Source organism: Notolabrus celidotus, chromosome 23 (genome assembly GCF_009762535.1).
Source record: "Notolabrus celidotus isolate fNotCel1 chromosome 23, fNotCel1.pri, whole genome shotgun sequence".
Classification (NCBI taxonomy): Eukaryota; Metazoa; Chordata; class Actinopteri; order Labriformes; family Labridae; genus Notolabrus; species Notolabrus celidotus.
Window position 1 is genome coordinate 1,957,342 of NC_048294.1, and position 14,488 is coordinate 1,971,829.

General features: G+C 39.9%; 2 protein-coding genes across 2 annotated transcripts in view; both read left to right on the plus strand.

Moving 5' to 3' along the window:
- The first annotated feature begins 5,466 nt into the window (after positions 1-5,466).
- cnpy3 (canopy FGF signaling regulator 3) lies at positions 5,467-14,415 on the plus strand. The gene is made up of 6 exons (XM_034676744.1): positions 5,467-5,731; positions 8,788-8,917; positions 10,245-10,341; positions 11,120-11,242; positions 11,441-11,558; positions 11,895-14,415. The coding sequence occupies exons 1-6, from the start codon at positions 5,626-5,628 to the stop codon at positions 12,182-12,184; spliced, it is 864 nt and encodes a 287-aa protein (XP_034532635.1). The 5' UTR covers positions 5,467-5,625; the 3' UTR covers positions 12,185-14,415.
- The window catches only part of LOC117807761 (protein canopy homolog 3-like), a 5,934-nt gene continuing 5,654 nt past the window's right edge, over positions 14,209-14,488 (plus strand). Inside the window, exon 1 of the mRNA XM_034677161.1 lies at positions 14,209-14,221. Within this exon, the coding sequence (XP_034533052.1) occupies positions 14,209-14,221 (13 nt within the window). The remainder of the gene's footprint in view (positions 14,222-14,488) is intronic.

The window sequence follows — 14,488 nt, forward strand, 5'->3', positions numbered from 1 at the left end:
ATGCAGTTAAACACATTCAAGCATGCAGAGTCACAGCCCGCTCTACACTTCCACATATGTTTCTCCTGTGTGACCTGGTGAAGTGCAGGAGGAATGGAAGGATGAGCTTAAAGGAGTTCCTCAGGGTACTTGTGTCGGTCCTCTGTAATTTACAAGAATTATAACAAAGCTTTACACAGTTCTGAATTTTACAGGATAACATGTAATTAGTTGGATTCCTGAGGCAATTATTTCATGTAACAATCTCTAAAAACGTCAGAACTTTTTATGTGAATGCAAACAGACTCCGCCTCCACACTACCCGGACTTTTTCCTGCCAGCCCGCTCCAATAATTTCAGCATGAAGTTGGAGGGAGCTCACGTGAAAAGTAACTGTCTTCAGATTGCGCAGTCCGTATTTCACCCCCGGATGGTCCTGGAGCTGTCTCTTGACACCACCAAAGGCTGCGCGTTGTTTGGCCACGGAGGGAGCGAAGTCCTGGTAGATTGAAAACCTCTGTCCCTGGAACTCCAGCGTAGCGGTGCGGGCTCGGCGTAGTATCTCCATTTTGACATGGAAGAAATGCACTCTGAGAATAAGGTCTCGAGGACGCTGACCTTCCCTGGGCTTCGGTCGATGATGATCTGTGCGCGCGGTCCACAAGGGGTTCCTCATCCATGTTGAGTGCGTCCTTGAGCAGCCCCGCAATGAACTCTGTGGGACGGGGTCCTTCCGCCATTTCTTTAATGCCAACAATCCTGAGGTTATTTCTCCGTGAAAAGCCCTCCAAACTGTCACATTTAGCCCGTACCATTTTCATCTCTTCGGACATCCGTTTTACCCCTGTTTCCAGTGTTGTTGTCAGGTCTGAGACACCAGTGGCTGCCAACTCCAGGTCCGCTATGTTCTTGCTGTTTAAGTCACTCGCCGTCTTTAGCCCGGTGATAGCAGGGCGAAATTCCTCCCTGAGAGACTCAATTTCCTCCCGAAACATCCGAGACACCGCTTCCACTTTGGTATCAATCGTAGCGCATAAATCCGCTTTCATTGATATAATCTCGGAACGCAAGCCGCGAATGGCATCAATGACCGTCGTGTCTTCGTCCCCAGACATTTCGTCTATGTCTGGGCCTTGGCGGTCAGGTGAGGCTGGTGCTGATTCAGGGCCTTTGTTGGCCTTAGCTTTCCCTTTCCGTCCTGGCATCATGCTCACTGCTCGACTGCTGAAAAAGTGCTCAAAAGTGTCAGGGGTGCTGGTGGCCTAGCGGTCTGGGCGCCCCGCGTGTAGGGGCTGTAGTCCTCGTCGCGGGGGTTGCCGGTTCGATTCCCGGCTGGTCGACCGTTTCCTGCATGTCTTCCTCCCTCTCTGCTCCCCACATTTCCTGTCTCTCTTCACTGTCCTGTCGAATGGAGGCAAAAGGCCCCAAAAATATAACTTTAAAAAAAAAAAAAAAAAAGTGTCCCAGGTGCTTCACATCGAGGAACAACCGAGTAAAGTTTTGACAAATAACTATAAAGTTGCAGTAAATCCCATATATTTAAAAGCTTTATCGGGAGCGATTGGAAAACACGTCAGCCGCACATTGCGCCACCTCCTGGTCCACTGTCTTCAGATTGACAGGAAATTGAATTTGCAACTTTGTCCTTTCTTGAATTTCTCACGAATTCATCTGTCTCTTGTGAGTCTCGGTTTCACAGTAAATGGTAAGCTACGCCTTGGCTTCACTCCAGCTCACACAAGTGGTATGAACATGAGAGTTTAACAGATTTTCTTGTGATTTACTCGCAAAGAACAGGTCTTGAGTCTGCCGAAATCCCATCATAATGTCCTGAAATCTGTCTCAGGTGAGTCTCAGTTTCACTGTGAATAATAAATAACACTGGGGTAACACCTTGGCTTACCTCACTGGTATGAAGCCAAGAAAGACAGAGATTTTCCTTGGATTTACTTGCAAAGGACACGTCTTGAGTTTGCAGAAAAATCACATGATGATGTTCTGTCTGTGTCTCTTGTGAGTCTTAGTTTCACTGGAAACGGTAGGCTTCGCTTTGGCTTCACTCTGACATTCTTCAGTGGTATGAACCAGAAAGAGAAACATTTTGTTGTGATGTTCTTGCAAGTAACTGGTCTTAAGTTTGCCAAAAAAACATCATGATATCCTGTTTATCGGTTTCTGGTGAGTCTCAGTTTCACTGTAAATGGTAGGCTACGCTTTGGCTTCAATCCAGATTACACCGGTGGTATGAACCCAAGAAAGACATAGATTTTCCTTGGCTTTACTTGCACAGGACAGGTCTTAAGTTTCCAGAAATCCTATCATGATGTCATGTCTATCTGTTTTGGGTGAGTCTCAGTTTCACTGTAATGGTAAGCTACACTGAGACTTCTCCTTGGTTTACTTCACTAGAGAGGAACCTGAGAAAGAAATAGATTTTGTTGTGATTTACTTGCAAGTAACAGGTCCCAAGTTTGCCGAAAACCCTTTATGATGTGCTGTTCATCTGTTTCTGGTGAGTCTCAGTTTCACTGTAATAGTAAGCTACACTGAGGCTTCACTGTGGCTAACTTCACTGGTATGAACCCAAGACAGGCAGAGATTTTCCTTGGATTTACTTGCAATGGACATGTCCTTAGTTTGCCAAAATCACATCATGATGTTGTGTCTATCTGTTCCTGGCAGAGTCTCAGTTTTACTGTAAGAGTAAGTTACACTGAGGCATCACCTTGGCTTACTTCACTGGTATAAACCTGAGAAAGAAACAGATTTCTTGGGATTTACTTGCAGAGGACAGATCTTAAGTGTGCCACAATTGCATGATGATATACTGTTTATGTGTTTCTGGTGAGTCTCAGTTTTACTGTGATGAATAGATAACACTGAGGCTTCACTCTGATATGAACCTGGAAAAAAATCTTGTGATTTACCTGCAGGTAACAGGTCTTAAGTTTGCTGAAATCTCAACATCAAGCACCTCTTGTTAACCGTTACTGGTAAGTCTCAGTTTCACAGTAAATAATACGTCAATGAGTGTCTTACATCAGCAGTATTAACAAGAAAAAGACACTGCATTTCTTGTGATGTGCTTACAATTAACTTGTCTCTTGATTTCTAAAATAACATCATTACACAGATTCATGAAAAGTAGAAAGTCAAGCTTTGTCAGATTCATCTTCAAGAGGAGAAAACAACTTCTAAAGACAGAGGTCAGATTAATCATCTCTGATTATCATGGAACGTCAGGAAATCAAAATGCTGATTGGCTTGCTTGAAGATGCCTGTTTAAAAAGATTACCACTAATTGAATTGATCCTGTTATGCATGCTTTTGCTCTCCATACTCTTATATATTATTTTTCCTGCATACACTAAACCAGAACAATCCTCTTACTTAAATCCAGAACCCCCCCAACAACAGATTCTACATGCATTATGGAAAAATGGGACCAAGTTGTTTGATAACATTACCCTTTAACAAGAATGCGACTGCTGTATTTCATGCAGAGATTGAGAGATTCACCCTGTAATTTAGTTGGATTAATGAAGCAGGCATCACTAATGAACCACTAACGAGAAATCCCACCCGAGGAGGACTAGATCGGACCCTGACACAGGTGGCAGTGAATGAAACATAATGTAAGGTGTCACCAAGGGATGGCTGATCCTCCAACAGATCCCAGAGAAGTAATTGGACGACTGAGCGGTGAGCTGAAAGGTCTCATTATGACATTAGGATCCTAATTATTGAGGGCAGGTTCAGATCTTAATGCAGTGGTGGATAATTAAGTGTGCTGGAAGTGTCTGGAAGCCCGTCGGAGGCTACTGGATAGTTATTTCCATGTCCACTGACCTCAAGCCAATCAAATGAAAGTGGACACGTCATCGTCTAACAAACAGTCTTGAGATATCAGAACCCTGTTGACTGTCCGTGTCTCTTGTAAACAGATGGTGCTGAAACACACACACACACTTACACACACTTACACACACACACATACACACTTGGTTTTCAGATCAATGTTGCATAACCACTAAGGACTGAGTTTTAGATATGTGCACAGCGCCCTCTATTGGACAAAACTGAAAATTACTCTCCATTTAAAGGAAGGAATCCAAAGATGGTCTATTGTTAAGATGGACCACTCATCAGCACATTGGTGGAACACCTTTTTTGCACACTGAGGGTGTACTAGGTTTTGTTTCCACATTTTAAGGGTAAACAAGTTATGAATAAAACACATTTTTAAGTTTGTTTGCATGAAAAAAATGCATTTTTTTTTTTATCAAACTGATGAAAAGATATTCTTGTGTTGTAATAAAATTTGAAGGGATGTGCTCCCTGCATCCTCATGGTTTGGCTATCCACCTGAAATGTAACTTTATTTATTATTATTTCTAAAAGAACATCGTTTGAAAGACTATTTTCTTTAAATCTGGTGTTAGACACTATGAATGATGTTCCCATGCTTAGAAATATAAATATATTTACACTATCATTTACTTAGGGCTGCACGGTGGTGCAGTGGGTTGTGCTGTTGCCTCACAGCTAGAAGGTTCCTGGTTTGAATCCCCGGCCGGGCGGGTGCCTTTCTGTGTGGAGTTTGCATGTTCTCCCCGTGCATGGGAGTGGGTTCTCTCCGGGTACTCCGGCTTCCTCCCACAGTCCAAAGACATGCTCACAAGGTTGATTGATCACTCTAAATTCCCCGTAGGTGTGAGTGTGTGTGTGAATGGTTGTCTGTCTCTCTGTGTTTGCCCTGTGATAGGTTGGCGACCTGTCCAGGGTGTGCCCTGCCTTCCTCCCGAAGCCAGCTGGGATAGGCGCCAGCCCCCCCGTGACCCCTAACGGGATAAGCGGTCAAGATGATGGATGGATGGATATCATGTACTTAGTAAAAATAAGACAAGAGTGTATAGAGGTGTCAACTGTAAATCCTTAAATATATCCCCTATTTAATGTATTTTTTTAAGTCCAGAAATGCATCTTTTACAGAAAAAATTCTGAAGACATTGCTTAGAATAAATTAAGTAATAATTATTATTTATAATTAGGCACTATTACCATTTTGACCATTGTTTTAACATTATTTTTAAATATTTTATGTTATTCTATCTGATTATTTTATATTTATGTTTCTTGTATTTATCTGATTTTGTTTTATTGATTTAATTGAATTTATTTTTTCTGTTACTTCTCTGATTTTTTTATTATTTAGTATTTTATATCCCTTGAATGTAAAAAAAATGTGATATATAAATAAAAATGTGTTGAGTTGGGAATAGAAAGTTAGCTCATAGTTTAAAGTATGTTATCTGAAAATGTTAAAAATATCTTTAAAATAAATAAAGTTCACATAATGTTTCATTTGTATCCTAAAAAAAGCGCGGAGTGAAACCTCTTCAGTTTTACTTCCGCGTTGGCTCTCCTCTTCTCCTGATTGGTCCAGACGCTGCCACTTCTTCCTCTCTGATTGGCCCAGAGCTGAGCGTGTGTCACGACCCAGAGCGGAAGTGATTCTTGTCAGCCTGTGCAGCTGTGATGAGCAAGAGGAGGATGTGTGAACAGAGAGATAACAAACATTTGAAGGCTTTTTAAGAAGAATTTAGACTCTGAGAGTTTGAAGAAGACTCAGGGAGAGAAGCAGAGATGGTTTCGGCGGGATGTTTGTCGTTTCTGTTGACGTTGTCTTCGGTCGTAGCAGCAAAAACCGGAGGGGACGATGAGTGGGTGAATCTGCCAAACAAATGTGAAGGTAACTGAGACAGAGAGAAACCCTGGTCCCTAAAAACCTGGTCTGAGGACCTCTGAAGGACCACAGCAGACACAGGGATCCATATATATAATGATCAGTAGGTCTAGTTTCAGTAAAGGCCTCTGAATGGATCTGTAAATATATCTATTGTTTACATTGAGCGTCCTCACACAATTCAACATCATCCTTCATTATCATCAACATAGGACTTAATATCTTTAATATACGATCTTTGGAAGGAAGGCCAGATTAATATAAATCATTTATTACATAATATCTCAATGCTAAATATGAACATGACTGTTTCTGCAAAGTGTGATTTATTTTTTTATTTTCTTCTTATTGTTATTATTTTAATAAAGCAACACATCAGTATTTGATCAGTAAAATATATTTCATTAAATGTTGACATTTCTTTAGAATTATTATTTTTGTTTGTTTACTTTATATAGTTTTAAAATCAACAAATCAAATACTACTTATCCTTTAAAATAAAAAAAATAAATATAAATAATAATAATATTTTTATGGTATTTATGCACATTTTCCACTGTTAGGAAATAGTTTTGAGGGTCATGCAATTATACTGACTTTTTAAAAACAGCGACATTTTAAAATATATTCTTAATATTACAAGAAAGACACAGAATGGGGAAAATATTCTACATATTTTCTGTGTTAATCTCAAGTAAAATTTGTTTTTTTTTAGCACAGAATACAGATAATAAACTCTTTCAAGACAAATGTAAAATTTAATATAAAGAAGTAAAAAAAAATCATGGTTATTATCTTCTAAAAGTCTCAGTTTCACTGTAATCTTAAGTTAAACTGAGGTTTCACCAACAATGGTATGAACCCAAGAGAGAAAAAGAGAATCTTGTGATTGACTCGCAAGTAACAGTTCTTAAGTTTCCGGAAACATCATGATGTCCGGTTCATTGTTTCTGGTGAGTCTCAGTTTCACTGTAGTATTAAGTTACACTGAGGCTTCACCTTGGCTTGAGTCAGTGGTATTAACCCAAGAAATAAACATATTTACTTGTGATTTTCTTGCAAAGAACCGGTATAAAGTGTGCTGAAATCACATCAAGATGTCCTGTTTCACCATGTCTGGTAAGTCTCAGTTTCACTGTAATAGTGAATTACACTGAGTCTATACTCTAGCTTACTTCAGTGGTATGAACCAGAAAAAGAAACATATTCTTTCTTATCTTTCTTCTGATTTACTAGCAAGGAATCAGTCTTAAGTTTGCAGAGACCACATCATGATATCCTGTTCATCTGTTTCCAATGAGTCTCAGCTTCACTGTAATAGTAAACCACACTGAGGTTTCACTCTGGCTTGCTTAAGTGTAATGTAGCCAAGGAAGAAACAGAATTTCTTGTGACTTACCAGCAAGTTACGGGTCTTAAGTTTGCCAAAACCACATCATGATGTCCGGTTCATCTGTTTCCAATGAGTCTCAGCTTCACTGTAATAGTAAACCACACTGAGGTTTCACTCTGGCTTGCTTAAGTGTAATGTAGCCAAGGAAGAAACTGAATTTCTTGTGACTTACCAGCAAGTTACGGGTCTTAAGTTTGCCAAAACCACATCATGATGTCCGGTTCATCTGTTTCCAATGAGTCTCAGCTTCACTGTAATAGTAAACCACACTGAGGTTTCACTCTGGCTTGCTTAAGTGTAATGTAGCCAAGGAAGAAACAGAATTTCTTGTGACTTACCAGCAAGTTACGGGTCTTAAGTTTGCCAAAACTACATCATGATGTCCTGTTTATCTTTTTCGCGTGAGTCTCAGTTTCACTGTAATAGCAAGTTAAATTGAGGCCACATCTTGGCTTGCTGCAGTGGTATGAACCAGCAAAAGAGAGAGGTTTTAATTTGACTTACAAGCAAGTAGCTAGTTTTAAGCTTGCTGATACACATCATGATATCTGTTTTTGGTGAGTCTCAGTTTCACGGTAATTTGTAAGTTCCACTGAGGCCTTACTCTGGCTTACTTCAGTGGTATGAACCAGAAAAAAAACATATTCTTTCTTATCTTTCTTCTGATTTACTAGCAAGGAATCAGTCTTAAGTTTGCAGAGACCACATCATGATATCCTGTTCATCTGTTTCCAATGAGTCTCAGCTTCACTGTAATAGTAAACCACACTGAGGTTTCTCTCTGGCTTGCTTAAGTGTAATGTAGCCAAGGAAGAAACAGAATTTCTTGTGACTTACCAGCAAGTTCCGGGTCTTAAGTTTGCCAAAACCACATCATGATGTCCGGTTCATCTGTTTCCAATGAGTCTCAGCTTCACTGTAATAGTAAACCACACTGAGGTTTCACTCTGGCTTGCTTAAGTGTAATGTAGCCAAGGAAGAAACTGAATTTCTTGTGACTTACCAGCAAGTAGCTGGTCTTAAGTTTGCCAAAACTACATCATGATGTCCTGTTTATCAGTTTCTGGTGAGTCTCAGTTTCACTGTAATAGCAAGTTAAATTGAGGCCACATCTTGGCTTGCTGCAGTGGTATGAACCAGCAAAAGAGAGAGGTTTTAATCTGACTTACAAGCAAGTAGCTAGTTTTAAGCTTGCTGATACACATCATGATATCTGTTTCTGGTGAGTCTCAGTTTCACTGTAATTTGTAAGTTCCACTGAGGCTTTACTCTGGCTTACTTCAGTGGTATGAACCCATATAAAGAAACACATTTAGTTGTGATATACTCACAAATAACTGGTCTTATGTTTAAGTCTTAAGTCCTGTTTATCTGTTTCTGGTGAGTCTCAGTTTCACTGTAAAAAGTAAATAACATAGAGGCTTAAATCAGGTTTAATCTTGGTAATCGTCTTCTAAAAGTGACATTTTCTTTAAATGATCTCAGATAATTTCTTGCTGCTCTCTCTACATACATGTGGATCTGTTGTTTTGTGCAGCACGTGTCTCTGACTGCAGAATAAATCAGGGACCTTCAGCGTCTCTAAATGTTTAAAACAACTTTAAAAATGAGTCACATGTTCTCAGTCAGTGTTTGTGGAGTAAACACGCTCTCGTCTCTCCCTCCTCAGTGTGTAAGTTTGTCAGTATCGAGATGAAGATGGCGTTCGAGGAGACGGGGAAGACAAAGGAAGTCATCGACAGGAACTACCGCTTCATCGACGACAGCAAGGGGGCGCCGCCAATCAAATACGTCAAGTCGTAAGTCTTTGTTTTTAAAGCTCTGTCTTTTCAGCCGCTGCTGATTTGACGTGACATATCTTAGTTTAGCACAGCAGAGAGAGAGAGAGAGAGTGGAGCGTGAACCTCCTCTCTCTGCTCTCTGTGGAGCTTTCTCTGGATGACTCTCTCTCTCTCTCTCTGTCAAACAGGCAGCAGGGGACAGGAACTTGGTCAGGTCTCAGTTCCTGCTGAGGAACTTTTAATAGAACAGGGAAGCTGCAGAACAGGTGCTGGAGGGGGTGTGATAACAGAGCTCACAGAATAATGAAGCCGACTCTAATTCAGTTCCTGTTAGACACACATGTTTGGAACCTGCAGCCGATTGGGTGTATGTTTCTGATTCATGTAATCGAACAGGGAGAGCGTGTTGTCGACACATCACAGCTGGGTGAACTCTCTGCTTCTCCTCCCCAGTGAAAGTAGAAACATCCAAATGTAATGTAAGATAAAGGTCAAACTCTCTCTCTCTCTCTCTCTCTCTCTCTCTCTCTCTCTCTCTCTTCCTTCCTTCCTTCCTTCCTTCCTTCCTACATACTATCTTACCTTCTTCCTTCCCTTCCTTCCCGCCTTCCTTTCCTTCCTTCTCTCTCTTCCTTCCTTCCTTCCTTCCTTCCTTCCTTCCTTCCTTCCTTCCTTCCTACTTACTATCTTACCTTCTTCCTTCCCTTCCTTCCCGCCTTCCTTTCCTTCCTTCTCTCTCTTCCCTCCTTATTTCCTTCCTTGTCCCTCTCTCTTTCTCTCTTCCTTCCTTCCCTTCTTCCTTCTCTCTCTTCCTTCCTTCCTTCCTTCCTACCTACTTACTATCTTACCTTCTTCCCCCCTTCCTTCCTGCCTTCCTTTCCTTCCTTCTCTCTCTTCCCTCCTTTTTTCCTTCCTTGTCCCTCTCTCTTCCTTCCTTCCTTCCTTCCTTCCTTCCTTCCTTCCTTCCTTCCTTCCTTCCTTCCTTCCTTCCTTCCCTTCTTCCTTCCTTCCTTCCTTCCTTCCTTCCTTCCTTCCTTCCTTCCTTCCCTCCTTCCTACCTACTATCTTACCTTCTTCCTTCCCTTCCTTCCCGCCTTCCTTTCCTTCCTTCTCTCTCTTCCCTCCTTATTTCCTTCCTTGTCCCTCTCTCTTTCTCTCTTCCTTCCTTCCCTTCTTCCTTCTCTCTCTCTCTTCCTTCCTTCCTTCCTGCTTACTATCTTACCTTCTTCCTTTCTTTCCTTCCCGCCTTCCTTTCCTTCCTTCTCTCTCTTTCCTCCTTCTTTCCTTCCTTGTCCCTCTCCCTTTTTCTCTTCCTTCCTTCCCTTCCTCCTCCTTCTCTCCACAGAGACCTGAGATTCATCGAGGTGGTTGAAAATGTGTGTCAGAGGCTGTTGGAGTACAACCTGCACAAAGAGAGAGACGGGAGCAACCGCTTCGCCAAGGTCAGTCCGCGGGCTTAGATGTCAGGAGTTTGGCATGAAAGGTGTCTCTGCCTCGGGGGTCCAGTTTCTTGAGGTTTAGGGGCAGATCTGGAACCATGTTGGTGTTTGGGGTTGGACTTTTCAGAGCTTTCACTGTGAAGTCCTTTATTTGTTCTCTAGAGAGAAGTTATGTCAACGTATCATACCCTCAGATCATTGAAAATAATGATCTGGTTATTTATTTATTTATTTATGTATTAGTAAATGAATAAGTAAAAATACAATTAAATAAAATACAAATAATAGATGAATATATAAATTAAAAATTAAAAAAATAATAAAAATGAATAAAATTGAGTAAAATAAATAAGGAAATAAATAAATGAAATAAATAGAATAAAATAAATAAATAAATATATGAATAAATTAATGAAATGGAATTAAATGAATACAATAAATAAATACATAATTAAAAAAATAAAATAAAATTGAATAAAATAAATCATGAAATAACATCAATGAGTAAATAAATAAAATTGAAGAAAATAAATAGATTAAATAAATAAATAATAAATTAAATTTAAATGAGTAAAATGAATGAATGAACAAATGAATACATGAAATAAATTGTTAAAATGAATAAATAAAAAGTTATTACATTTAGATTCCGGACTTTAAAAAGTCACTCGTGTAAATAAAGTATTTGAATTCCTTTTATTTTGAACATAAACAAAGATATGTGGTCCAGTTTGAACCCTGTCTGACTCCACCGTCCCCTCCCTGTGTGTCCATCCTGCAGGGCATGTCTGAGACGTTCTCCACCCTTCACGGTTTGGTGAATAAAGGAGTGAACGTGGTGATGGACATCCCCTACGAGCTGTGGAACGAGACTTCAGCGGAGGTCGCGGACCTTAAAAAACAGGTGACCTCACCTTCAGTGTCCTTCACCAAAAGCCCAAAGAGAACACGTGTGGAGTTAAACTTATGATTTTTACATCAAGCTGACTTTGTGCTGAGGGGTTTACCTCCATTTTCCTCTTTTAAAAATGACGACTGGACTTATTTTTCACTCCTAACGTGTGTGTGTGTGTGTGTGTGTGTGTGTGTGTGTTTGCTTCAGTGTGACGTGTTGGTGGAGCAGTACGAGGAGGTGATCGAAGAATGGTACAAAGGGAGCCAGGAGGAGGACCTGACCATCTACCTGTGTGAGAAACACGTCCTCAAAGGACAGGACACAGGTGAGATATGACTCCCTCCTCATCTCCTCATTCCTTCTTTCTCTTGAACTTCATCTGTCCTCTCTCCCTACTTAGTTTTGCTCATTTCTTTCCTCCATTGTCTTCAAGTTATTGTGTTTCCAGGAACATATTTTGACGTATTGCAGAAAAAAGAAGCTTCTAAAGGTCAGAAAGTTAAAAAGAAAATACTCAAGGTGGATCCTCTCTTTATTGGATCATAAAACCGTTGAAGCGCTCGTGGAAGAACGACATGTCTTTGCAAAATAAGTTCAAACCTGGTGGACATTTTTCATTTTGTCCTTTCTTTCCTTCCCTCTCTTGTCTTCTCCTCTCCAGCCTGCCTGAAAGAAGACTGGTCAAAGAAGAAGAAGGGAGACCTGGCAGCCATCGCGGAGGACAAGAAGAAGAAGAAAAAGAAGAAGGGACTGAAGAAGGAGGGAGGGGACGTCAGCTCGGAGGGAGAGAAGACGACGACGACGACGTTGAAGAAGAAGAAGGAGAAGAAGGTGAAGAAGAAGAAAAAGAGCAAAGCGCCGGTGGAGAAGGCGGAGGGAGGAGGAGGGGCGACGTCGGACGAGGAGATCCAGCCTCAGGTGCCTCTGTCTGGGCCGAAGACGGAGCTGTGAGTCCTGGTTCCTGGTTCTGGTCCGGGTCTCTGTAATGAAAGTAAACTCTTAGTAAAGCGTCCGCAGCTTCTTTAAACGTCCTCGCCTGTCGTTCAAACGGAGTCGTTTAAACGGAGTCGTTCAAACAGAGTCGTTCAAACAGAGTCGTTCAAAAGGAGTCGTTTCGTTCACTCAGTCAGATCGGGAACTGTTACGTTGTTTTTAAGTCGTCATTTTAACGAGTTTCCTTTGTTTTTGTAGTTGGTAGGACTTCCTTAAATTCAGATATCATGCTGGAATTTTGAGTAATTTCACATTTCCTTTAATGTTAATTCCACTTTGTCCATATTTGACTTTACTTCCTTATCTTTGTCTGACATTTCCTCAAACTTTCAACGTAATTCACTGAGACTTCAACTCAAATATTATCAACACCATGCCTCATCAAACACATTCATCACAATTTAGCCTCCAAAATAATTTAAAACAACAGTTAAGATTGTAAAATTACTCGTTTAAGTAACTTCTGAACAAAAATTAACATTTCCTGTATCAGCTGTCTTTTCGTAACTCATGATTTGTTCTGGATTATGTCGTTTCTGAAGGATTTTCTTTGAGTTTTGGACTGTGGTCTGACCAAGAAGGTAACCATAGACTGTATAAAACATGAAGGGGAACATTTTAATTTTGCTGTAAAAACTCTCATTTTAACATTGAAGTCAATGGGGATCCCTCCACTTTTGGGACCAGCCTCTAGTGGACATTCTAGGAACTGCAGTTTTTGGACTTCTTAATTTTTCTGCATTATTTTGTGACTTTTTTTTTTACATAGTCCCATTTTTTCAGTAAATAATTAATGGATGAAATAATTTGAAATGTTAAATCACGCCACTTTGCTTGCACAAGCCCCAAGCTTCATTCCAGTTACTTCTAAACAAAAATGAACATTACATGTATCGGTCATCTGTTCGTAGCTCATGATTTGTTCTGGATTTTGGACTGTGGTCTGACCAAGAAGGCAACCATAAACTGTATAAAACATGAAGGAGAACATTTTTAATTTTGCTGTAAAAACTCTCATTTTAACATTAAAGTCAATGGGGATCCCATCACTTTTGGGACCAGGCTCTAGTGGACATTCTAGGGACTGCAGTTTTTGGACTTCCTAATTTATTTTCTGCAACACCATAAGTGTTCGGCATATTTAGTGACATTTTTTTTTTTCACTTATTCCCATATTTTAAGTGAATAATTAATGGATGAAATAAATTGAAATGTTAAATCTTCTACTTCGCTAGTACAAGCCTTGAGTTTCGTCGACAAAGAAGGCAAACTCAAGGCACAATCTTGAGCTTTTAGAACCGTAGACTTTATAAAACATGATGGGGAACATTTTTAATTTTACTGTAAAAACTGGCATTTTAACATTGAAGTCAATGGGGATTCCTCCACTTTTGGGACCAGCCTCTAGTGGACACTCTTGGAACTGCAGTTTTTGGACTTTCTCGTTTTTCTGCATTATCTTTGAAACACCATAACTTCCTGAGTGTTCGGGACATTTAGTGACACTTTTTCTTTACTTATTCCCATATTTCAAGTGAATAATTAATGAATGAAATAAATTGAAATGTTAAATCTTCTATTTCGCTAGTACAAGCCTTGAGTTTCGTCGACAAAGAAGGCAAACTGAAGGCACAATCTTGAGCTTTTAGAACTGTAGACTTTATAAAACATGACGGGGAACATTTTTAATTTTGCTGTAAAAACTGACATTTTAACATTGAAGTCAATGGGGATTCCTCCACTTTTGGGACCATCCTCTAGTGGACACTCTTGGAACTGCAGTTTTTGGACTTTCTCGTTTTTCTGCATTATCTTTGAAACACCATAACTTCCTGATTGTTTGGCACTTTTAGTGACATTTTTTCTTTACTTATTCCCATATTTCAAGTAAATAATTAATGGATGAAATAATTTGAAATTTTTAATCACGCCACTTTGCTTGCACAAGCCCCAAGCTTCATTCCAGTTACTTCTAAACAAAAATGAACATTACCTGTATCGGTCATCTGTTCATAGCTCATGATTTGTTCTGGATTTTTGACTGTGGTCTGACCAAGAAGGCAACCATAAACTGTATAAAACATGAAGGGGAACATTTTTAATTTTGCTGTAAAAACTCTCATTTTAACATTGAAGTCAATGGGGATCCCTCTACTTTTGGGACCAGCCTCTAGTGGACATTCTAGGAACTGCAGTTTTTGGACTTCCTAAATTATTTTAAGCAACACCATGAGTGTTCAGCATATTTAGTGACATTTTTTT

Excerpts from the sequence above, each read along its gene's own strand:
- cnpy3 (XM_034676744.1), top strand. The coding sequence starts at position 5,626 with ATGGTTTCGGCGGGATGTTTGTCGTTTCTGTTGACGTTGTCTTCGGTC. Across the intron at positions 8,918-10,244 it reads CCAATCAAATACGTCAAGTC|AGACCTGAGATTCATCGAGG; the intron begins GTAAGTCTTTGT and ends TTCTCTCCACAG. Across the intron at positions 10,342-11,119 it reads GGAGCAACCGCTTCGCCAAG|GGCATGTCTGAGACGTTCTC; the intron begins GTCAGTCCGCGG and ends TCCATCCTGCAG.